The sequence below is a fragment of the Lynx canadensis genome, chromosome B3 (assembly GCF_007474595.2).
Source record: "Lynx canadensis isolate LIC74 chromosome B3, mLynCan4.pri.v2, whole genome shotgun sequence".
In the NCBI taxonomy this organism is placed as follows: domain Eukaryota; kingdom Metazoa; phylum Chordata; class Mammalia; order Carnivora; family Felidae; genus Lynx; species Lynx canadensis.
In genome coordinates this window covers 102,123,736-102,150,423 of record NC_044308.2, presented here as the reverse complement: position 1 = coordinate 102,150,423, position 26,688 = coordinate 102,123,736, and the positions used below count along the sequence as shown (strand labels likewise).

The following is a 26,688-nucleotide window of genomic DNA, read 5'->3' as shown; positions in this document are numbered from 1 at the left end:
TAACATAAACATAGGTTATCTTGTGTTATCCCTTCTGCCTCCTATACCTTCCATCACTGACTTATTTTAAAGCAAATCCCAGATATGTCATTTCATTGATAAATACTTCACTATATCTAAATTATAAAAACCTAAAAATATTATGCTTGAAATTAACATAAATTCCTTACTTTAGAATATCTAACCAGTGTTTACATTTCTCTGATTTTCCCACAGGTGTTCTTTACAAATTGGTTTCTTTGAATAAGGATTCAAGCAAGATTCACACATTATATTTGATAAATGTCTAATTCTCTTTTAGTTTGTTACAGTTTGATATTCCTTTTTATCCCCTAATAACTTTTCGAAGAAACAGGGTCGTCTGTCCTATAGGATTTCCTACATTCTGGGTTTTGCTCATTATTTTCTCATGATTTAGTTTAACATGTTCCTTTAGCTCCTGTATTGCTTATATACTAGTAGATTTAGAGGTATGCCTCGCTGCCCCCACACTGAAAATAACTCTTAAACTTAGTCAAGAATAATTCAGAGGTGTGGCATGGGCTTCTGTCAGGAAGCAGCTAAATAATCTAGTTGTCTATCTTTTTTGTGATGTTACAGTTGATCAACTTTAGGTGTTACCAGCCATTCAGTAATTATTAGAAGTTGCAAAATAATGATGTTTGGTTCTTTAATTCCTTTTGGATTTGTCGACTGGAGTTTTATAAAGAAGGTATAGGGGAATGCTTTAGGCTATCTTTGCAACTATTTAGTAAGTTTAAAAGTATTTAAAATAAAGCTTAAAAATATATAGGTTGTTAATTTCTTTAATTCTGCAGTGGATATCTACCTCGTTGTGACTCAGTCTAGAAGCCATAAAAGAAAATAATTAAACTTTACATAAAAACTATGAATTTTCACATATGAAATACCAATACAAATGAAGTCAAATGACAGAATGGGAGGAAATATTTACAATTCCTATCAGAGATGACAGGATAATCACACTAATATAAAAAGAGATACTAAAAATTAACGTGAGAGAAAGGCCAGAAACACAATTGAAAAATTGGGAAGACACGTAAGCAGACAGTTCAAGGGCCAGGAAATACAAAGAATCTTTAAACAGTTGGAAAGATGCTTGACCTCACCCTCAATAAGGGAAATGCACACAGACTCCCACCAAGATACATTTTTTTCCTTGTTAGATTGTCAAAAGTTCAGAAATTTGATACCCTATTATGTTATTAAGGTGATGGAGAAACAAATACTGCTGTTGAAAGGGTAACTATCCTTATGGAGGATAATTTGGCAACATCTGTCATATATAAACTTATATATTCTACTTGAAAATCCTGCTTCTGGGAATTTATCTTAGGTACTTGTACACACGAAATGACATATGCTCAGAGTTCATCACTGTAGCGTTGAATGTGGAAGCAACCTCAATGTCTAGGCCCCTAGAGTGGCTAAATTATGCAGAGGAGTTATATTTTGTAGGGAAAATTGGGAGGGGGCATAGTTACATGTTGTTTATATTCGTATTAAGAATTGGAGGATACACAAGTGCTTACATGTTCATCAGGAATATGAACTGGGGTAACAGATAAGAGTAGAAGCAAGACTTTTCACCATTTCCAGTTTTTGATTTCTGAGGTATGTGCATTTATTTTCAAATAGATAATTCAATAATATTGGGGCGGGTGCCTGGGTGGCTCAGTCGGTTAAGTGTCCGACTTCGGCTCAGGTCATGATCTCACAGCATGTGAGTTCGAGCCCTGCGTGGGGCTCTGTGCCTCTGAGCCTGGAGCCTGCTTCAGATTCTGTGTCTCCCTCTCTCTCTGCCCCTCCCCCGCTCATGCTCTGTCTCTCAAAAATAAATAAAACGTTAAAAAAAATAGTATCATGGCAAAGTTGTTTCAAATTCCTAACTAGCTAGCTAACAAGAAAAATCTGGTAACCGAAAATGTTTACCCTGAAATTAGAGAAAAATAGTTGGACATACATATTTGTGAGCTTGATCTTTGTTGTGATCATTACTACATAGAGACTGAGTTTGAATGGGATCTTGTCTTTTAACTATCTGTATAATTACTGGTATATCTCTAAACTTTGTCGTTTTCCCCTTTTTGTAAAGGGTGGTAATACCTGCTTTGCCTGGGCTCTTCTAAGAATTAAGAAGGTATGTGAGAAAGCACATGATACTTCATCTAGTCCTTCTTTATGGTGAGGAAAAACTGTAACATTGGATTAATTGAGAAGTGTTTTAAGACTGTGGGACGCTTTGGAGCCCTAAGGCCACAGACATGCTGTGAGGAAGGTGTGCCACATGGAGTGACCACAGGTGGGTGTTGTGGCTGATGGCTGTACCCGAGGTCTCCCCCAACAGCTAGTATTGAAAAATAGACAGGGGAGTAGATTCCCCCAGGTAATTCCAACTCCCAGCCATTTCCACTGATGCCACAGACATTGAGGCATAGAGGCCAGTCATCTTCTCTGTGTCCTGTCTGGATTCCTGACCCACAGAATCCAGGGACATAATAAAATCGTTGTACACCACTAAATTCTGGAGCGTTTTGTTATGCACTAAAAGCAACTGGAGCAAATTTTTAGATGAGGGTGGTTAGATTTGCATTTGTACAGAGGAAGAGGGAGTGAGTTAAATAAGCCAAGAGATGGCATTATGGTTTAAGGCCAGAGATTTAAATTTGTGAATTATCAGTATAAGGCTGATACCTGAAGCGAGGAGAGTACCTGGGCTCCTCACAATAGTGATAGGAGATGGGTGGCCTAAAACTTTAGAAGATGTCTGCATTTAGATAGTAAGAAGAATGAGAGAAGAGCCAGCAGACAGTCTTTTTTTTTTTTTATATGAAATTTATTGACAAATTGGTTTCCATACAACACCCAGTGCTCATCCCAAAAGGTGCCCTCCTCAATACCCATCACCCACCCTCCCCTCCCTCCTACCCCCCATCAACCCTCAGTTTGTTCTCAGTTTTTTAACAGTCTCTTATGCTTTGGCTCTCTCCCACTCTAACCTCTTTTTTTTTTTTTCCTTCCCCTCCCCCATGGGTTCCTGTTAAGTTTCTCAGGATCCACATAAGAGTGAAACCATATGGTATCTGTCTTTCTCTGTATGGCTTATTTCACTTAGCATTACACTCTCCAGTTCCATCCACGTTGCTACAAAAGGCCATATTTCATTTTTTCTCATTGCCACGTAGTATTCCATTGTGTATATATACCACAATTTCTTTATCCATTCATCAGTTGATGGACATTTAGCCTCTTTCCATAATTTGGCTATTGTTGAGAGTGCTGCTATGAACATTGGGGTACAAGTGCTCCTATGCATCAGTACTCCTGTATCCCTTGGATAAATTCCTAGCAGTGCTATTGCTGGGTCATAGGGTAGGTCTATTTTTAATTTTCTGAGGAACCTCCACACTGCTTTCCAGAGCGGCTGCACCAATTTGCATTCCCACCAACAGTGCAAGAGGGTTCCCGTTTCTCCACATCCTCTCCAGCATCTATAGTCTCCTGATTTGTTCATTTTGGCCACTCTGACTGGCGTGAGGTGATACCTGAGTGTGGTTTTGATTTGTATTTCCCTGATAAGGAGCGACGCTGAACATCTTTTCATGTGCCTGTTGGCCATCTGGATGTCTTCTTTAGAGAAGTGTCTATTCATGTTTTCTGCCCATTTCTTCACTGGGTTATTTGTTTTTCGGGTGTGGAGTTTGGTGAGCTCTTTATAGATTTTAGATACTAGCCCTTTGTCTGATATGTCATTTGCAAATATCTTTTCCCATTCCGTTGGTTGCCTTTTAGTTTTGTTGGTTGTTTCCTTTGCTGTGCAGAAGCTTTTTATCTTCATAAGGTCCCAGTAATTCACTTTTGCTTTTAATTCCCTTGCCTTTGGGGATGTGTCGAGTAAGAGATTGCTACGGCTGAGGTCAGAGAGGTCTTTTCCTGCTTTCTCCTCTAAGGTTCTGATGGTTTCCTGTCTCACATTTAGGTCCTTTATCCATTTTGAGTTTATTTTTGTAAATGGTGTGAGAAAGTGGTCTAGTTTCAACCTTCTGCATGTTGCTGTCCAGTTCTCCCAGCACCATTTGTTAAAGAGGCTGTCTTTTTTCCATTGGATGTTCTTTCCTGCTTTGTCAAAGATGAGTTGGCCATACGTTTGTGGGTCTAGTTCTGGGGTTTCTATTCTATTCCATTGGTCTGTGTGTCTGTTTTTGTGCCAGCCAGCAGACAGTCTTAAAAGGACATATCAGAAGCAGGAGATCCAACAGTGTGTTGGCAGAAAATGGTTTTAAGAGAGACAAGGAACAAAAACTAGAGGTCATGAGACAGTGTAAACTTGAGCCAGATTACCTGGCTTCAAATTCTGTTATTTGTGAGCAATGCCTCAATTACCTCATCTGTAAAATGGAGCTATCAATAGTACTCATGCATCTTATAGGGTTATTGTGAGGATGAAATGAGTTAGTACACAAAAAGTGGTAAGGGCAATGCTTGCCATACAGGAAGCTCTATAGACATTTTGTACGCGTTAGCCATGAGGACTGAGATTTGAAGGGGATGATGTTAGTAGTTTCTATAGCTTAATGTGGTCAGAAGCCAGCTTCTAGGATGTTAGGGAGTAATTCTGGAAAACAACAAAATTTTGAGGTATCTTTTTCTGACTGGCAGGATCAAGTGAGTTTCCCCTTGATGTGTATCAAGGCATCAACATGCTGGATGCTGGATGTTGCTGAGTGAAACCCTTAGGTGTCAGACAAAAGCATGAACCCAAAACTCTGGGAAGGTGGGCCAGGTGGTATACGTGTGATCTCACATGATACGCCTGTCAACTTGAAGGTTGGACCCATTCTAAAGAAGTGGAAACTGAGGAGGTACATGCTGTCACTTGCCAGCGGTCACGGAGCAGAACCGAGGTATTTGTGACTACAGCGCTCATGTTCTAATCGACATCATGCCCCCTCAGGTTTAAAGTGCCTATGTTACAATTTTATATGAAGATCCATTTATATGTGAGGATCATAATACATAGGAATCCGCTTTTCTTCCTGAATTCTAGCAAGGAGAGAGCCAAGTAGATTTATGTTTGAGGCATTTCTTACTACCCTGACTGAAAGAGATTTCATGAAGTTTTTGATTAGGGGAATTCATGAATAATGCAAAAGTCTTAGCTAAATTGTGTTCAATTCTAAGGTGGATTATAACAAACTTTTCCCTATTTCATCCTTTGAGGGAGATATCTGAAGACCAAAATTTTATATATTTTGTTTAAAGCACATTGAATTGTGTTGTGGCCATTTTGTATTTTATATATGTGAGTCTTTTAATAATTTTATTGTTTGGGAACTTTTCTGTTTTATTTATTTTATTTTTTAAATTTTATTTATTTTTTTTTTCAACGTTTATTTATTTTTGGGACAGAGAGAGACAGAGCATGAACGGGGGAGGGGCAGAGAGAGAGGGAGACACAGAATCGGAAACAGGCTCCAGGCTCTGAGCCATCAGCCCAGAGCCTGACGCGGGGCTCGAACTCACAGACCGCGAGATCGTGACCTGGCTGAAGTCGGACGCTTAACCGACTGCGCCACCCAGGCGCCCCAAGGAACTTTTCTGTTTTAAATGTTAGTTTTTAGGGCTTGTACCTTCTGTTAAATGCAGTTATAAATAATATTTCATTAAAAGTAATTTTATCTATAACCACCAGGTATATAAATTTCAGAGATACAAACTTACTTTAACACCTTGAACAATTAGGCAAATATACTACAACATAATTATGTTCCATCTGTGCTAATCTATCCAAATTGTGTTCCCTACTGTATATTTGCAACCTTATCTAAATGGATACACTTGCATGTTGTATGTTCTTTTTTTTTATTTGTTTGATTCTTATTGTAGTAAAATATACATAACATAAAATTTACCATTTTAGCCACTTGAAAAAAAATTTTTTTACATTTATTTATTTTTTTGAGAGACAGAGACAGAGCACAAGCAGGAGAGGGGCAGAGAGAGAATGAGACACAGAATCCAAAGCAGGCTCCAGGCTCTGAGCTGTCAGCACAGAGCCTGACTCAGGGCTTGAACTCACAAACCATGAGATCATGACCTGAGCCAAAGTTGGATGGTTAACTGACTGAGCCACCCAGGCACCCCTAATGTTTTAAAAGTCCATTTGGCCACCCAGCCCTTCTATGAACTTTACTTGAATGCATGTTGCTAGTTGGGCTATTTGGTCTAGTCTTTATAATCTGGTTGGTTGGTTTATTTGTGATTCTAACTTCTTATTAATCTCTTTGGTTACCTGTGCTTCGTGTCCTGGCTCTTGTACTTCTCGAGTATCTCTAGACTTTGTCTTCACTTCTGATTCTTTGTCATCTCTTACCAGAGGTACAGTGACTTTTTTTTTTTTAATGTTTATTTATTTTTAAGAGAGAGAGAGCGCGAGACACAGAATCTGAACCAGGCTCCAGGCTGTCAGCTGCCAGTACAGAGCCCAACACGGGGCTTGAACTCACAAGCTGTGAGATCATGACTTGAGCCAAAGTCGGACGCTTAACTGACTGAGCCACCCAGGCACCCTGTAGTACAGTGACTTCTTAACTGGTTGCCTTGCCGCCTAGCTTGTTCTGCTCCAGTCCATTACTGCCAGTGTAATTTTACTAAATTGAATAGATCACTTCCTGCTGAAATACTTAACTGATTTTTTCTGGTCTTTCCTCACCATGATTTGAAGTTTTGTAGTATTCCATCCTCTTGCCTGCATTTTTTTCCTTCTGTTGCATCACTGTCCCCTCATGAGAGGCAGTTTAGTATTTTAGTTTAGTGCGCAGTCTAGCTTGAAGAACCACTGTGTCTCTTCCCACAATGGAGCTGTAGATCGAGGGAGACATTCTGCCCAAGCCTTGTTTGTCTGAAATATTTGGCCCTTTTTATCTGTTGTTCTCTTCCTCTAATTTTTTTTTTCACTATCTTTTTTTGGTTTTGGTTGCTCACCATGAAGATCCCCACCCCACCACCCATTTATTAACAGCCATTGCCTCTCTAGAGTCTGAACAACAAAGCAGTTTTAGGTAAGGAAATTGCCCATTGCTGAGTTTCTGCATTGAAGTCTTTTGAGATCCAGTTGGTCCAAGTGCTGTTTCAGTGAAGAGCTTTGCCAGGAACATATGATTCTTGCTCTGAGGTATGATATGTTTTATGTACATAGATGAGTGTTTATTTTTCTAAGTAGGAATCAGAACCCAGTTCAACAGAGGCCATTGACAAATGTCCCAAACAAGGAAGTTCTTAATAACATAGCTTCAAATGCAATCGTATCTATTTTATGGTAAGTGGTTCATGAGCAGCAACGGAGGTGGTAGGTGCTGGAATTTAACTGATATTGGGGACTTTGCCAAAGAACTTATTGACTACCCCTTCAAAATATAAGTGCTTTTGAGGGCGCCTGGGTGGGTCAGTCGGTTAAGCGTCCGACTTCAGCTCAGGTCATGATCTCACAGTCCGTGAGTTCAAGCCCCGCGTCAGGCTCTGTGCTGAAGCTCAGAGCCTGGAGCCTGCTTTGGATTCTGTGTCTCCCTCTCTCTCTCTGCCCCTCCCCTGCTCATGCTCTGTCTCTCTCTGTCTCAAAAATAAATAAAAACATTAAATATATATATATGTATGTATTTAATATATATTAAATATTTTGTTAATGCACAGGCAATCCTGGAGGTGTGCCACTGATCGCCACCAGGAACAACTTGCCTTTCAGCAGCACAAAGTGCTTAGCTTACAGCTTACAGCTGCTAGTGCCCTTGCTTTGTCTCAGTGGAGGTCATGCTTATTCCATGCTGTTTTTTGCTTTCATTTTGATATCCATTTCTTTCTATTCCTCCACCACCAACATAATTTGAGGGTGGGGCTCTTTACAAGTGAAGTACTTTATTATTTCTAAATTTTTTTTAATGTTTATTTATTTTTGAGAGAGAGAGAGAGAGAGAGAGTGCTTGTGCAAGTAGGGGAGGGGCAGAGAGAGAGTGAGACAAAGAATCTGAAGCAGGCTCCAGGCCCTGAGCTGTCAGCAAACTCACAAACTGCAAGATCATGACCTGAGCCGATGTTGGGAGCTCAACCAACTGAGCCACCCAGGCACCCCACAAGTGCAGTACTTTATAAGACAGTCAAGTGTTTCAGCTTTATAGTTAGTGTGTTAGAAACTGTGTTCACTGATACAATCCCAAGGTCCTTTTGGTGTTTCTTAAACTATTTTAGTGCATCAACAAACTCATCCTGGTATAATGGGAAGAACAACTAGTCTGGACTAGTCACAGCATCCCCACTAAGTAGTTTATGACCCTAGACAAGTCCCTTGCAAGGCTTTCTGGGTCTGGTCTACAGGGAGGGGCAGTTGGACTAGGAGTCTTTGTACTATGGGTGTGCTTGTCAGTATTGCCTCATCGCTCGCTGTGTTGACTTCCAGCAGCTGACAGGTGAGGTCCTACTAAGAATCTCAGGCTTCTTTCGTTGCTAGGGGTGCTGATTTCCTTTGGAATGTTTAAGCCACACAGAAGTTTCTATGGTAACACATCTCTCTCTTTTTCTTGTCACACACATTTTTGAAAACGTTCTTCATGCTGTGGTCTTCTAACCTATGGCCCCTTGGATTAGACAAAGCCCTTATTTAAGGACTTTTTCCTCAGGAGTATTGTAGATACTTGTAGAAGAAAAAGCAATTGCTAGTCCTACTAGCTCTTGAGGTGTTAGTCTGTTAATAAGGTTTCATATCAATTAGAAGAGGGATTGTTGGATTATTTGGTAGCACAGTAATAACAAGGAAACAGTGTTTTCTGTCAGGATTGTGACATTTTATTTTACTTTTGATTTTTTTATATAAAATTTTCAAACACAAACATAGACAAAATTGTATAATGGACAGCTATGTACTTACTACCTAGATTCAAAATTAACATTTTGCCACATTGGCATGGTCTATTTTACAGAGAACAAATCAGAGACCTGTATTTAGAGGTGAAATCTCACCTTAGAAAGTGTTTTTCTTCTTAACCACTTACAGTGTCCTTAGCAAAATTAACTATTAATTTCTTCATATGTTTTAATACCTAATCTACATTCATAACAGTAGAATTAATACCTAATTCTGTTGCCCCAAATGTCTTTTACTCATGACTTGTTTAAGCTAGGACCCACTCAAGATCCATACATTTATATTTGATTGTTAGGTTTTAATCTAGAAGATTTCTTGTTTTCCTCTCCCCCACCCTGTGACACTGATTTATCCAATTCTCAGTTGTCCTATAAGATCTTCCACCTTTGGGATTTGTCTGCTTGTTTTCTTCTTGTTTTCATTTAACTTGTTTCTATCTCTTTCATATTCCTGGAAGTGGAAGTTAGGTCTAAAGGCTTGATTAAATTCCAGGAAAACCATTTTAGCAAGAATGCTATTTTCTTCACACCATATCACACCAAGAGACATAAAATATGTGGATCTTGAAGATTTGAAGACTGTGGTTGGTTTGTAAAAGCGATTCTTTACTGGTTTCCTAGGATAAACTTCTATAGAGAGGTTCTTTTTTTTTTTTTTTCCTCAAGCCTTTTTATTAGTTTGAAGATTTAATGGGATTCTCCTTTCCCCTGAACTGTTCCAGTTTCATTTCAAAAAGTAAAGGTCAAAGTAGCATTAAATTACAGAATTTTTCCTCATATAAACCAAATAAATAGTTGGTAAAACAGTATTTTGCAACCAATGTGCACCAGCTCTGGGCTCTGGCAGCCTCTGGGTATCAAGCCATTCTTTCTGTCTGTTCTCTTGAGCTGGCAGGTACCTTGACACTTCTCTTCTTCAACCCCCATGTTTATCACTAATCTTACTTTTATTTTAAAACCTCAGATTGGTTCTCTTTGTTTCCTTTGCTGTCATTGGCTTTAGGCCTGTCACCTCATGGTGACTGAAGTGCAGCAACTTCTGATTCTGGTTCCTTGCCTCTGGGCTCTCCCCCTTGAGTCCATTGTTCTCACAGGTCAGGTTCAGACTCATGGTGGCTGGTGATAAGGCTCTCATGTGTAAGTCAGAAGACAGGGGGTCAAAATCCAGCTCTTCATGCCAACAGGTACACTCTTCTTTAGCAGGCACTTAATGTTTCCAGATAGAGCATCAGTTTGCTCATCTGTAAAATGGGGGATAATAACTGTTTTGACGACTGCAGAATAAGACAGGACTTGAAAGAAGTCATGAGCGAAATGTAAAATTCAATTTTATGTGCTCGGAAATAGAAGGGCATCTGTTTCTGCTGAATGCATAGACCCACTCAGGCAGTCAACTCTACCTTTTGTTGTTTCCTGTATTTCTGTATTTCATTTCCTATAATATCTCTCTTCCTTACCCCCTCTGGAAAACCCTCCCTTCCTTTCCTTCAATCTGTCCTTAAGGCCTGGATCAAATTTTTATGCTCAATATAGCCGTATGTTTTCTTCCAGCTTATAATTTTTCCTTTATATAAAGTATTGCTTCTATAGTTTAGCTTCTAGGCATGCCTTCCATTTTGGGGGGCTGAGTTTTTAAAAAATTCTAATATAATTAATGGACAGTGTTATATTAGTTTCAGGTGTACAAATACTGATTCAATGATTCTGTACATTACGGTGCTTCTCATGATAAGTGTACTCTTAATTCCCTTCACTTATTTTCTTATTTCCCCAGATCTTAAGTTTCTTGAGGTCATGTTTGATATATTTGTGTCCAGCTCAGAAACTAGTACAGAACTTCCCATGAAAACTTGATCATGTTACCCTTGAAACTGATTTATAGTGAGCTGGCAGTATGTAGGACCCAACTGGTTTCTTAAATGGCTGATATTTTTCTAGGATATGGATATAATTTTCTTATGTGAGGTCCTCCTTCCTTTACTTTTCACTGGACCTCTGGAAAGTTGGCTCCAGCTTCTTTGCCTAATCTCCCCATCCTGTTCCCCACCTCACCATCCAATCTCACTCTCTGTTCCAAGCCTCCTTCCCCAGCTGGTGTGCAGACCTCACAGTGTTCCACAGGAATTGTCATCCTCTGAGTTGGTGACTATAGTGAGGGTTTATGGTGGGGAATTAACATTGCCAACTGTTCAACCTTGCTAAACAGCAAATTAAGGCCAGTAGTGGGTCCATTTTTAACCCTCAACCTCTCTCAAAAGCCTATGCTCCCAGCCCAACTGGTCATCAGAATTGCTTGGGTTTTTAAAAGATTTAATAATCCTGGTTTCACCCCAACAGCTAGTGAATCAGATTTTTCAGGGTAGCTTGAGAAGGTGTATTTTCCAAAGCTCCCTATGATTGGCCATATGTGGGATCCACTGTTCTAAAGCGTGATCCCTTTTCCCTTAATCATTTGTCAGTAATGATGGTGGCTTGCACACCCTGCTGGTACTTATTTGTTGGATAGGATTACAGATGGTTCTATAACATCCATCTGTATGATATCTCTTGGCATAAGTGAATGTAGGATGATAAAGGATGAGCCTATTAAAGGCTTCTGAAGCAAATGGATAGTTTATCAGATTGGTGTGTTCTTTCTTTAGAACTGCTGTGAACCAGACCTTGTTACCACCATCTGTTTTGTAAATTCCATTTACAGTTTAACAGCTGGATTGTGAAAGATATACAAAGTTATCCAATTAAAAGACTATATTTGGCAAGTGTGCATCCTTTTTTTTTAAATGACTCCTTGAATACACTCTTATTTCTTTCCTTAGATAGCCTTTTAAGGCTCTAATTTTTGTCTACCACAAATTTTCAGAGTAGTAAAACCGATCCTTCTTAGGCTTGGAGGCTTGGATAACTTTGGGAGTTAATAATGTATAGGATTGATAGCCTTGAGTTTTATCCTTAAAAAAAATCTGAATAGTTTAAAACAGGTGCTTTTCCCTACCTCAGTACTGAAAGCCACTAGCCAGTACCTTTGCGCATCTCAAAAGGTGACTGACCAGTAGGAGTGGGTGGATAACTTGTGTTGTAATTTGGCATTGATTTCCAACATCCCTAGAGTTGTACAAGCCAAGAACCTGGGAGTCTTGTTAAATTCCTTCTCCAAAAACCATTCTCTTACCTGTGGCGATCCTGTAGCCCAGGTCACAGTCCATACAAAGTCCAAATGAGAACTTGGGTCTCTGGACTTTTAAACTTCATCTTTTCTAATTTACTGTTATGCTTTTTGAACCACTGCGTGTATGTGGTTTTCTAGGGGCCAGTTAAGTAATGGTGTTTAGGTAGAGCAATTTGTGTACTTCTATTTTCTTATTTCAGTACTTCAATGTCTTATAAATAAACTACAACAAACACTGTTGTAATTAGGAAAAAGTCTTGGTTATGTTATCATGTGAGAACATGCCCTCAGCAACAGACATTATGTTCATGACAAGCCCAGCTAAGAAGGGAACAGCTTTCCAGGATTGCATTTGGCAAATAAAGGAGGCACATCAAGGGGTGCCTGGGTGGCTCAGTCAGTTGAGCATCCAACTTCAGCTTAGGTCATGATCTCATGGTTGGTGAGTTTGAGCCCCACATGGGGCTCTGTGCTGACAGCTCAGAGCCTGGAGCCTGCTTTGGATTCTATGTCTCTCTCTCTCTCTCTGTTCCTCCCCTGCTCATGCTCTGTCTCTCTCTCTCTCAAAAATAAAGATTGAAAAAAAAAGGATGCATACCAGTACTATTTTTAACGCAACCAGTACATTTATTTCAATAGCCTTGGCTACATTTTTTTTTTACAGTTTTATTGAGAAAAAAGTTGGCATGCAACATTGTGTAAATTCAAGGTGTACAACGTGTTGGTTTTAATACACGTGTATATTGGAATGTGATTACCACCATAGGTAGGTAATATTTCCATCACATCACAAAATCACTGTTTCTTTTTTGTGATGAAAACATTTAAGATCTACTGTCTTAGCAACTTTCAAGTATGTAATACAGTATCGTTAACTGTAATCAAAAAGGTGTGCATTAAAAAAGAAAATACTCTGTGGGGTGCCTGGGTGACTGTCAGTTAAGTGTCTGACTTTGGCTCAGGTCACGATCTCACAGCACAGATCTCACTGTGCTGTCAGCACAGAGCCTGCTTAGGATCATCTGTCCCTTCTCTTCTCTCTCTCGCTCTCTCAAAAATAAATAAACTTAAAAAAAAAAAAAAACTTAAAAAAATACTGTGCGCTAAATCCCCAGAATTTATTCATCTTTAACTGGAAGTATGTATTCTTTGACCAACATCTCCCCATCTTTCCCACCCTCCCAGCCCCTTATAACCATTATTTTACTCTCTAAGAGGTTGGCTTTTTTTAGATTCTATATGTAAGTGACAGCATACAATATTTTTCTCTGACTTATTTCACTTAGCATAATGCTTTCAAGATCCATCCATGTTGTCTTGGCTATATTTTATTTTTTAATTTTTATTCATTTATTAACTTATTGAAGCTTATTTATTTTGAGAGAGAGAGGGAGAGAGAGAATCCCAAGCAGGCTCCACACTTAAGCACATAATCCCGTGCTGGGCTTGATCCCACGAATTGTGAGATCATGACCTGAGCCAAAATTAAGAGTCTGGCACTCAACCAACTGAGCCATCCAGGTGCTCCTATTTATTTTCTAAGATATTAAGTAATCCTTGCACCTACCATGGGTCTCAAACTTACAACCATGAGATCAAGAGTCACATGCTCTAGTGACAGAGTCAGCCGGGAGCCCCTTGGCTATATTTTAATTGCTTACAAGCAGCATGGGAATTTATCTCTGCCAGGGATGACAGAAATGAAAATTTGCAAAATAACCAAACTTTTACTTTCTCTGCAATGCATTGGATCTTTCCTGCTGACAAATTCGCAGTTTCTGAAATAAGTTCACAGAGCATATCAGAGCTGTGCCACAGCTCTGCCTACTCCAGATGGTATGAATGGTTGTCTAAAGTCATCTTAGTTTCCACCTATGTCAGTCTGTGGAATGTTTGAGTTCATGCTTATTTCGGCCAAGTTTTACAAATGTTCGCTCTATCTTGTGAAGCTATGCGTGTTGGAAGTGCTAACAAGAGGTGCACCATCATGATGGAAATGAAGGCAGAGAGGGTGATATTCTTCCGTCTTTTAATTTAACATTGCCCTTACTTGTAGGACAAATTTTTCAAACAGGAGTAAAATGCAAAATGTTTTAATGCCACACTGAAGGCAGAAGAAGTCTTTGTTTTAATTGCAGAGTGTGATCAAGGGAAGTTTCTGGAGTTTGCAGTGTTACATGAAGCAGGCTCGGTCTTTCCTGTGTAATGCCACTCTAGCATCAGAACTTCTGTGCAAAGGTAACTTCAGGGTTTTTGCTTTTTTTCCCCCCCAGGAAAAAAACCCAGAACACCAGCGTGTACATGAACAACGCAATTAAAACAATTTTAAACATTTTTTAAAACGTTTATTTATTTTTGAGAGAGAGAGCATAAGCAGGGGAGGGGCAGAGAGAGAGGGAAAGAGAGAGAGAATCCCAAGCAGGCTCTGCACCATCAGCACGGAGCCCGATGTGAGCTCACACTTGTACACTGTGAGATCATGACCTGAGCTGAAACCCAGAGTCAGACATTTAACCGACTGAGCCACCCAGGTGCGCTCCAAATTTTTTTAATTAATGAAATGCGTCAAATATATAAGAAAAAGGACAAAGAATTAGTTTAACCGACATTCATCTGGTTTTAATAAATATTAACATTTTGCTATAATTGCTTTGGAAAGTACAGATAAGTTTCATAGATACCTCTTTCTGATCCTGTTCCCCTCCCTCACAGAGTTAACCACTATCCTGAATTTGATCTCTACTCTCATGCCTATTTTTGTACTTCTATTTCATATGTAGGTCCATAAGCAACATGTGGTTTTTGCTTCCACTTCATTTAAAGGATATTACTGTGTGTATCCGCTATTGCCTCTAATACTTGCTTTTTTCACTGGACATTGTTTCAGGAAATAATAAATTCAGCTTAGATTCACTGACTTTCATGGCTGGGCCATATTTTATTACATCACTCTACACAGATTGTGTAATCATTCTTCTGATGTCCATTTAAATCCTTAATTTTGCTATTACCAATAATGCTGCAATAATATTTTTTCTGTTCCCTTGGCCACATCAGTTTTTTTGGAGTCCTTTCTTTGAAATCTATCTTAAGGAAGTAAATCACAGGGTAGAGACTGACATATTAATTGGATAAAATGGAAAATTTGCGTTTAATTCTGGCTCTGTGAATGGCATATAGGGTACTGTGCTGAAACTTCATAAAGTCTTAAGCTACAATTCCTGCTCCAAGGTTGGGAGAAATTACAGACATAACGGTGGTACCAGGAGGTATATGACGTAAGTGCCCAATGCTGGTTGAGACAGCTCTGATGTTGAGGGGTTTGGGCCAGTAATTCAGACCTTTCTCCACTAAGTCAGGGTGGCTGTTAGCCCCTTAAGTTGATTTAATTCCAGCCAAGAGCAAAGAAACTTTTCCTGCCTTATTAGTTGTCACTGTGTTTTGCTGTCTTAGTTCTAAATTCAGTAGGCAGATAGGTTGCCTGGGTGACTCAGTTGGTTCAGTGTCTGACTCTTGATTTCAGCTCAGATCATGATCTCACCATTTGTGGGTTCGAGCCCCACATCAGCCTCTGTGCTGAGAGCCCAGAGCCTACTTTGGATTTTCTCTCTCCCTCTCATTCTGCCCCTCCCCTGCTCGTGCTCTCTCTCTCAAAATAAATAAACTGAGAAACAATTTTTTCAAATAAATCGGTAGGCAGACCCCATTCTCTTTCTTATCTGTTAGGATGGATGTACATTCAATGTTCCAAGCCTTTTTCCATTGCCTATTAATGCTGTTCTCCAGGAAGCTGCATCAGGTGTGAAATTCTGGCTTCCTCAGAGATCTCTAAATTTTAGTGCCAAACATCCTAGATAATGCTAATTCCTATTACCATTCGTTAAAAAGAAATTCCATTAGATAGAATTTTTCTTTTGTGGGGAATCTCTCCCAGAGGTTTCCTGTTACTCCTACCGCCTTTCACCATGGCAGAAGCAGTTCTGTGTTTCTTATATTGCTATGTTTGAGTAGGAGCATTTTGAAGGTGTGAAGATTCTGTGTAGCAGCACAAAACATGAATACAACTTTAATACAGGGGCTCTTGGGGTGCCTGGGTGGCTCAGTGGGTTAAGTGTCAGACTTCAGCTCAGGTCATGATCTCACAGTTCGTGAGTTCAAGCCCCACGTCAGGCTCTGTGCTGACAGTTCAGAGCCTGGGATCTGCTTTGGATTCTGTATCTCCTTCTCTCTCTTCCCCACCCCCACTTCCACTCTGTCTCTCTCTGCCTTTCAAACATGAATAAACGTTTAGATAAAAAATCTACAAAAAAAATACAGGGGCTCTCAAAGTATGGTTCCCATACCAGGAGAATTAGCATCTTCTGGGAACTTGTTAGAAATGTCAATTCTCATTCCCACCCAGACTACTAAATCAGAAATTCTGGGACTGGGGTCCAGTGATTTGTGTTTTGACAAGCCCCCTGGGGGAGTCTGAGAAGCACCCTGCTTCCGGGGGTGCTTAAACAGGTACATGGGCTCCTATTGTGGACCTGACTAACTGTACTTTCAGGAAGGGATTAACTACTTAAGGGATCGCTGCCCAGCAGGGTTATTTGTTGTCATTGCTTAATCATTAATGACACGAGCAAGGTATACCTTTACATTTTTCTTTGTGTGGTATTGTAATAGACAAACCTTCAACTTTTGGAGGCCCCTTCAGTTTTCTTTGTTGGTTATGACCAAGAGTAGGAAACAGAATGCCATAAATCCTTGTTTCCAGGGTTACCTTCTTGCTGCTGATAACAGGCAGGAAATTAAAACAATCTGTGATAGTGTTTTGTTCTTATTAGCCACAGATGGTAGCTTTCAGATATGTTGGAGCAAAACATAAATAAATATAGCAGGGAAACTTCATTATTGAAGAAAAATGATTCAGCTAGGTCAAGTTTATAGTCTGGGTTCACTTTCACGAAATGGGATATAGGCAACATAATATTGTTCCATTACCACAAACCATTAAGATTTATGGGGGTCACTGGGTTTTTTTCTTTTTGGCTTAATTTTAAGTATGTAAAACATTTACATGATTTCAAAGTCAACTATGTAACAAATCATATTTAAAGATGTCTCACTTCTATCCATATCCCTTCTCTCCTGCTTTCTTAGTCCTTTATGCATAATCATTTTTATTCGTTTTTTGATTTATTCTCCTAGTGTTTCTTTTTGAAGATAAGCATATATATGTTTATATCTCCCCCCATTCCACTTTCTTTACACAAAAGGTTGCATGTTATTCTATATTCTTTTAAGATTATTTTAAAAAGTTAGCTCTACTAAGGGATAACTTAAATTCAATAAAATTCAACAACTTCATGTGTACAATTTGAATTTTGACAAATACATACAGTTGTGCAACCACCAGTACAATGAAGGTATAGACTCTTTCCATCACCCAAAAAAGTTTTCTTCTACCCTTTTACAGCCAATCCTCTCGCCCCTCTGGTCCCTGCTAAACCATCTGTCTGCTTTCTCTAACTATACTTCTCTTTCCTAGAATTTCATACATACTTTTTTTGTGTGAATGTATATGACTTCTTTCACTATGTATATAATTCTTTGAAGATTCAGCCATATTAGTACATATATAAGTAGTTATTCTATTTTATTGCAGAATAGTGCTCTATTGTTTATACATTCCAGTTGATGGGCATTGTCCTATTGCTTTTTTTTCCTTTTTATTTTGAAGTGACATTAGACTTACCAGAATACTTACAAAGATGGTACAGAGAGTTTCTATATACCATTGCCCCAGCTTCCTCAAATGTTAACCTCTCCTATGGCCCATGGTATAGTTGTCATTTCTTAAGAAATTAATATTGGGGGGCGCCTGGGTGGCTCAGTTGGTTAAATGTCCGACCCTTGATTTTGGCTCAGGTCATGATCTCACAGGACATGGGTTTGAGCCCCACGTCCAGCTCTGTGCTGAAGTGCGGAGCCTGCTTGGGTTCCTCTCTCACCCTCTCTCTCTGCCCCTCCCCAGCTTACGCTCTCACACACTGTCAAAAATAAATAAACTTTAAAAATATTTAACAAATTAATATTGGTACAATACTATAAACTATAGACTTTGTGTGGATTTTAGTTTTTCCAGTGCATTTAGTCTTCATGTTTCTTTAGTCTCCTCTAATCTGTGACAATTCAGTCTTTCCATCTCTCTGTGTTTTTTTTTTTTTAATGTTTATTATTTTGAGAGAGAGAAAGTGTGAATGAGCAGGGGAGGGGCAGAGAGAGAGGAAGAGAGAGAATCCCAAGCAAGTTCCATGCTCAGTGCATTGCCAATGCAGGGCTTGATCCTGTGAACCATGAGATCATGACCTGAGCCAAAATCAAGAGTCATTTGCTCAACCAGCTGAGCCTATCACACACCGCCTTCCCCCCGTGTCATTTTAAAAGAGTGCTTGTTGAGGTATTTTGCAGAATGTCCCTCAGTTTGTCTAGTAATTAGACTCCAGTCACACACTTCGGGGGAAGAACACCACAGAGGTGATGTGCCCTTTTCACATTTTACCAGAAGCTACATGTTATTACTATGTCTTATTACTGGTAGAGTTAAACTGGATCACTTGGTTTGCCAGGTTTCCTCGGTGTAAAATTACTATTTTTTCCTTTTCTGTAGTCTGTCTCCTAGAAGCAAATTACTGCTTTTTAAATTCTGATGTATATTAGTGTGCATGAGACACATAGTTTAGCCACTCCCTCAACCGTAATTATAGTAACAGTAATGACAGCAACTACTACTTAATCCACCTGCGTACTTCTAAAAACATGTGGATTATCTCATTTAATGCTCAGGATACTCCTGAAAATGTAGATGCTTTTTTCATGTCCATTTTACAGCTTAGAAGACTGAGGCAAAGAATAGTCTTTCCAAGGTCCAACAGCTACTTAGTAATGGACCCAGACACTAATTTAGCCTAACTTGAGGACCAGCTTTTAACATGTGCCGTATGGTAGTTGTCACAACTTAGAATGGGGATGCTCTCATTCTTTGTCAGAGAAAATGAATGCTTCTGTTTGATAATTCTTTTGTTCTTTAAGAAATAACTTTGTTTTACTTTCAGGGTTTTCTTGTATGACTAAGGATTTTAATAAGCTATGCATGGCAGTAATATTACTTAAAAATCTTGGAGAAATCCAGGATACTTTGGGGAGCACTCAGGGCCTATTTTTAGACTTCTTCCAGAAATATGACTGTAGGTTAGGGCAGAGTATTCAGAATAGAAAACTGTTTTTGGCGAAGTATTTACTTCAAGGATGACACTGATCCTTTTCTTCCGTGGATTTTTATCAGCCTCTCCTACCAGGGGTGTTGTGTTTGTCTGTGTGTGTCTAAACCCTGCATATTCACGTTTGTTGACCACGCTAATGACTTTTCCACTCCACAATCAAATGTGTCTCTGAATAGCCTGACTCAGGGGATGATAACTGTGGTTCGGTGATGACTCAATATCTGTGAGCCTCAATATCTGTGAGCCTCTATTCTAGCAACAACGGAGCCACTGAAGGTCAGGCTGTGTGGGTGGACGTTTGCACTTCCCTGTGACTCACACTGCAGCCTGGCTTTCTGAGGGGAGATTAACTGTAGGTGGCCGCAAAACTCTATTCACCTCCTCCCCCTCCGTCTCATCGTACTATGTAGATGGGTATCCCCGGATCCTTGAAATCCTACGGCTTGGAGTCTTGAATGTATGTAGGCTGCCATGATGTCCAGCTATCAGTGCACGTTTAACAAATAAAGCTTTTATGTTTTTAAATGTCTGTTGTATGCCTGGCCATATGTGCCAGAGTCCAGAGGTCAAAAGCTAATCTGGGCAGACATATACATAAAAATTATAGCATTTAGTTCCTTAGGGAAAAATGTAACTGCTTAGAATAAGTCTTGTGCTTGCATTCAAGAATTAGTAAATTTTATGAGTAAACAAGTATTTGGGGGATAGATAATGTCGAGTTTATGGGTGTTGAGATCTGGCCTCAGAGGTTAGATGGCTAAGGACTTCTGGCCTCAGAAGTCAGGTAAGGTTTTCTACACATCCACTATAGAGAAAGTGTTAGGTACAAGAAAATATAAAGAAGAAAAGGAAAACAGCTCCCTTTCGTCACCAGAACTCTTGTTTTGCATATTTCTTCCTTTCTCCTTTTCTCATGCAGCAGACACATTTGTTTGTAATCCTGCATTTGTTATGTAATATTATATAGTTAAGGGTTGTTTTCATCATTTAAAGAAAAAGACTGCTAATTTGGTGGGAGAAAAATAACTAGTTTTAACGCATTTTTCCTTAACATTTTAGTTAGGATTAACATTTTGTCTTTGTTGACTGTCAATCTCTGTTTAACCGTGGAGATTGTTAGTTTTTCTACTCTGAATCTTTCTGTAAAATTGGAAATGTTACTAAAGCAAGCCTCTGATTTCAGATGTCCTAAATGATGCTATATTTGATGAAGATCATGATGAGATGGTGATTGTGAAGGACATAGATATGTTTTCCATGTGTGAACATCATCTGGTTCCATTTGTTGGAAAGGTAAGGGTTTTTTCTGTTTCCTGTTAATTTTAAAATATAACAAAAATTTTTAAATTAGGATTATTATCTTTAAAATCATCACCTGCTAATTCCTAATATCCCAGATATGTAGAATTACACATAAACATTTACTCTTTATCAACCTGACTAATCTAATAATTTGAAATTAACAAAACAAAAACCAAGTAGCTGAAGGTCCTCAGGGTAAATATTTCATAGTAAGTACCATGGTATTGGTTAAAATAATGAGATAAAGTTGCCTTTTTTTTTTTAAGGTAGCTGCAGCAGACTCTGAAAACCTTTGCTTTTTATTTTGACTAAATAATGTTTGATCCAAGATGTACTTTTGTGTAATATGGCATGAGCAGCAATGATTGCAGAATTTCTTATGGCAGAGGTCATAGTATTAGTGGACTTTGTTTCTAACTCTTTCTGTATTAGGAACAGTGAATCTAATGCAAGCTGCTTAATATTGTCTAGCTTGTTGTACTTAAGCATATCTTTGAAACCGTGGATGTAGGACCAAAAGTAGTCCTGTCCTCTCTCTCCCATTATAATTTTATTTTGTTTTGACTTTTTATTAATAGTTTTTAAACAGAAGACTTAGCAAATAGTGTTATGAATACCTGTATACCCATCACCTAAATTTAATGTGTTAACATTTGCTTCACATTTTTTTGTTAAAATATTTCATTTTGGGGGCACCTGGGTGGCTCAGTCAGTTGAGTATACGACTCTTGATTTTGGCTCAGGTCAGGATCCCAGGGTCCTGGGATCAAGCTCCGTGTGGGGCTCTACACCAAGTGTGAAGCCTGCTTGGGATTCATGTGTGCGCGTGCTCTCTCTCTCTCTCTCTCTCTCTTTCTCTTTTTCCTCCTCCCCTCCTCCCCTCCTATCCCCCATCCCCTCCTCCCCTCCTCCCCTCCTCCCCTCCTCCCCTCCTCCCCTCTTCCCCTCCTCCCCTCCCTTTGCCCCTCCCCTGCTCTCCAGTGTGCCTGCAATTAAGAGCTCAGGATTTTCAAGAAGGAGGGAACCTTTGAGCTTATCTTACTACCTTTTATTGTAAGTGAGGAATTTGGGCCCAGAAAGCATAGGCTTTGTCCAAGAAGACGGAGGAAGTTAGTGATTTGGGTTGGGGCTAGACTTAGGAACTTGATCTGTGCTCAGCCTCTCACTATATCCTCTTACCTTCTGCTATGATTATCTCTGTGTTTGTGTTCTTGCTAACTTTTAAAAAAATCTATTGTTCAGCAGTGTTTCTCTAAAATCGACATTGAAATGACTTAAGATCTTCAGAAAGATCAAAAGTAGTACAAACAATAAACAAATTATAGCTCTGCATATAAGTATAAAATTTCAAGTGGTACAGAAGATCTTAGCTCTGTGGGAAACTTTCAACTCTCTAATTTTTCTTTGAAATAGTTCAGGTGCTACTTTACTTTCTCCTTCTGCTGACCAGGAAGGTGATGAATTGGTATTCTTAAATTCCCAAAGCACAGTGCTAATAGATGAAAAATCACTAATTACTACTATATCCATTATTCACATGTACAGTAGATATTAATTAGGTGAGCGAATGCAACAAATGCTAGCAAACCATGATGCAAATAAATCTATACTTTTATATTAGGTTAATTGATTGCCTACAAATGGCCACTTACTTATTAGCCTTTTGTAGAACTAATGTGTTCCCATAATTTAATACTTGGCTCAAAGAGAGGTAACATGGACATATTAGATGTTAGTGACTTTTAAGATTACGGAATTGGCTTGGCCTCATAGTAGGTCCTATAAGAACCTAGATCTTAAGGTCCAGGTTTTGACAAGTCACATTTGTAGCTGTGTCCTTTATCTCCCATCAGGAAGATAGTATTCTCCAGCAGCTTAGAGATGGGGCCACCAACCATGACAAAGGACATGGAGACCCTCTTTCTGTGCAGTGGGGTGGGACTTTTAAGGCCACTATGATGTGCGGAATGTCAGTGTTCACAGTTACAGTTTGGGCCATTTTTTTTTTTTTTTTAATTTTTTTTTCAACGTTTATTTATTTTTGGGGCAGAGAGAGACAGAGCATGAATGGGGGAGGGGCAGAGAGAGAGGGAGACACAGAATCGGAAACAGGCTCCAGGCTCTGAGCCATCAGCCCAGAGCCCGACGCGGGGCTCGAACCCACGGACCGCGAGATCGTGACCTGGCTGAAGTCGGACGCTTAACCGACTGCGCCACCCAGGCGCCCCCAGTTTGGGCCATTTAAAGGAAGCTCTCCTGGCTACATTTTAATGTTGCTATAGGATAATTTGCACTGTCTTGAGAGAATGTCCCCTCAATAGAATAAAGACTGGAAGAATTGTATCAAGAGTTTAGCTTCACCAGGAAATATCAAGACTATATTTCATATTTGTCATTTCATTAATAGTCATTCATATATTTTCCTTTTCCTGCACATCTGTAATTTTCTAAATGCTTTTGTTAGTCCTTCATTTTCTAAGTCTTAAAGCTTCTAGATTTTTTAAGTTTATTTATTTATTTTGAGAGAGAGAAAGAATGAATGAGCGGAGGAGGGGCAGAGAGAGACGGTGAAAGAGAATTCTAAGCAGACTCCATGCTCAGTGCAGAGCCTGACGTGGGGCTCGATCTCATGACTTTGAAATCATGACCTGAGCTGAAATCAAGAGTTGGATACTTAACCAACTAATCACCCAGGTGCCCCAAAACTTCTAGATTTTTTAAAGAGACATTTTCATCGTGTTGAATTACATAATACATATACTGTCTTCTATTTCCTTATTTTGTTACAAAGAAGCACTCGAGGGGCGCCTGGGTGGCGCAGTCGGTTAAGCGTCCGACTTCAGCCAGGTCACTATCTCGCAGTCTGTGAGTTCGAGCCCCGCGTCAGGCTCTGGGCTGATGGCTCAGAGCCTGGAGCCTGTTTCCGATTCTGTGTCTCCCTCTCTCTCTGCCCCTCCCCTGTTGATGCTCTGTCTCTCTCTGTCCCAAAAATAAATAAACGTTGAAAAAAAAATTTTTAAAAAAAAACAAAGAAGCACTCGATTTTCAACTAACTCGTGATTTCTGTCTCTTCTTTGAAGGTTCATATTGGCTATCTTCCTAACAAGCAAGTCCTTGGCCTTAGCAAACTTGCGAGGTAAGTATGACTGTGTGGTGAGTAGGAAAACAGATTTGTAGGACCTGCCCTTATATGGCTAGAATCTCATAAGGCTTGTTTTCTTGACTGGTGTGGATCTAACTTGGAAGTCACATTACAACATAAAATTTATAGTCACAGAGAGAAGCGTATTTGGAGGACCTGAGACACAAATCCCTTTTATTCTCATCCATCACTGCCTTTCTCCCCCACCTTCCACAACTCTTCCCACTGGCACATCTTTGAAGTCTTAGTTCATACCTTTCTCTGTAGAGCCTGGAAAGGACCAGGATGCATTCAGTCCAGCCCCCCATGTTTAAGGGTGGTTTACTAACAGTGGGTGCGGGGGAGGGGAGAGGAAACCTGAGCAGGAGTCTAATTCCACTGCACTGTTTTCAGACTTTTAATCATACTACCATTTGGGGTCTTCTGCACCTGAGTATTTGTGGGCATCTTCTGGGGTCCTGCAGGGCCATCCATTCACTTCTGGTTTGATACCTCTGCAGGCACAAAACTGTGCTGTGCCTTCCTTGGCTTTCTCAGCAATATTCCAAAAATAATACCTACTCTCCTCTCTGTTTCTCTTTTCTACTACAGTCTTATTTTCCCTTCTTTATCCTGTGGGTTCATGCCTTTTAAAAAATTCCTTTGCTACTATTTTTATTTGGGCTTTAGGAAGGAGAGGTAATATACAAGTACTGTCATCTGTGTTTAAAAATCAACCTGATGATTGGTGTTCATGTATCTCTGATAGCTCAGCAACCAGTATTTTATTGCACCTAAATATTCTTCTTTGTAATTTCTTTGTTTGGAGTTAGTGAGTCCTGGGTATGGAGGAATGCTGGGAGGTGTGGTTGTGTGTGTGTTGGGAGAGAATTAAGGACAAAATGAGGTAATAGGCGATGAACATACAGTCAGGTGCCCCCCCGCCCCAAACCAAGCTAAGTTTGGATAATTTGAGATTATAGTGACCATATCAAAATTGGAATAGGGGTGCCTGGGTGGCTCAGTCAGTTAAACTTCTGACTATTGATTTCAGCTTAGGTCATAATCTCACAGTTCGTGGGTTTGAGCCCTGCGTTGGGCTCTGTGCTAACAGGGCAGAACCTGCTTGGGATTCTCTCTCTCCCTCTCTCTCTGCCCCTCCCTACCTCTTTCTCTCTCTATCTCAAAATAAGTAAACATTAAAAAATTTTGAATAAATGAATCTTTGTGACCAAACTAACTATATATACTGTGACTCTGATGTATTCCTGCTGCTTTTCCACTTAGACAATGGGATTCATCACAATCCTGAAATGGTGGTCCAGATCTTTTTCAATTCTGTGTTGGAATCTGTAAAAACCACGCTAGCAATCTGACAGCTGCTCTACACAGCTGTTCTTTTTACTTTGTTTTCTCTTCCACTTTCTTACTCATTCCTCTTGGGATTAAGGAGAAAGTAGGTAGAAGAGAGAAATTTAACTTCCCTGGTTTCTGACCTCATTCCTGCTTAGCACTCTCCATCAGACAGGGCTACTTGTACCATGAAAAGATGTTATTATGTCATAGCTGTAACTGCTTCACTGCAGTAAGGCTCTTAACACAAATCCAGAAACATCTTGCCACCTTTCAGTGATCTGTACCCAGTGGCAGTGCCGAGGGGTGGGTGGATGTTGGTGGTAATGGGAGGGGGCAAAAAATCCTACTTTAATTTCTATTAGCAGTCTCCTCCCTAGTAACTTACTCCCAAATAATAAAGTCATGTCAACTGAGAAAGAAGTGTCTGTACTAAAATTGGTTATTCTTACTGTTTGATAAGCCACAGTCTAAGTAAAACCAGCTTAGTTTCTGTGCAAACCTAGCTGCAGGCCCAGTCTGCTGGCACCCTCCCTTTCAGCAAGACTGCCAACCCTATGCCTTTCCTATATAGAAACTTGGGCACTGCTGATGCTTGTGTTACCTCCTTTCCTAGTGAAATGGAAAGATCTCAAATAATTAAGCTTTTAGGAAATAATACAAAGAAGTTAATGATTAGCATGGGGTTCGTCTTTACACTAATAGGATTAAACTTAAGGGAAAAAAAGGAACATGAAACTAAAGAACAGAGTGTATGTTACTTTCAGATATTTGTAAAGAAAAATTTGATTGAAGTGTTTATTAAACAGGAAAGAAAGCTAAGATTTTTATCCAGTTTATTTCTTATAAGAAGTGGAATATTTAGGGAATGAAGAGTCATAAAGAAAGCTGAATGTCTTAGCAAAACTTCACTGCTCATTTTAATCTTGTATGTGAAGTTTGTTATATGCTTGCCTTTAAATGAATGACCTTTTAGTGCCAGGGAAGTCAAATATCAAACAGTAAAGCCTTAAGTAACAAGAAAATGCCAGAAGTGAGTTGATCTGGTTTAACTCTAGTAGAATTCTAGAGTAAATGTAGTTTGAATAGAAATTCCTTTTGTTGGGACGCCTGGCTAGCTCAGTTGGTAGAGCCTGCCACTCTTGATCTTGGGGTTGTGAGTTTGAGCCCTGTGTTGGGTGTAGAGATTACTTAAAAATAAAATCTTAACAACAAAAAAAAAGAATTCATTTTGTTGCTAAATATCCATTGAACATGTATTCATTTTCTTGCCTTAGAATAATTGAGTGAACATAGTTAAATCTTGAATATAGAATTGAAGTGCCTCAGGTTAGCTGTGGTTCATCTATTTATTGAGTATCTACTGTGAAAGGGTGCTGTGTCAGCCATGATGACTGCTAGAGAGAAGTGGGACACAACCACTGCCCTCATGGAGGGTGGGCAATATGAGGCAGCAGGTACCACAGAAATGCCTGGTTTGGAGCTCTGAGTTCAGAGGAGCCAAGATGACTGTGGCCTGGCAGGATTAAGGAGACCCAGAGGTG

General features: G+C 39.5%; 1 protein-coding gene across 3 annotated transcripts in view; it reads left to right on the top strand.

The window, feature by feature from the left end:
- GCH1 (GTP cyclohydrolase 1) overlaps positions 1-26,688 on the top strand; it is a 49,398-nt gene that overhangs the window by 8,354 nt on the left and 14,356 nt on the right. For all 3 annotated transcript variants that reach the window (XM_030319162.1, XM_030319160.1, XM_030319159.1), the window contains exons 2-3: positions 20,552-20,661; positions 23,751-23,806. In XM_030319162.1, coding sequence (XP_030175022.1) covers positions 20,552-20,661; positions 23,751-23,806 — 166 coding nt within the window. The remainder of the gene's footprint in view (positions 1-20,551; positions 20,662-23,750; positions 23,807-26,688) is intronic.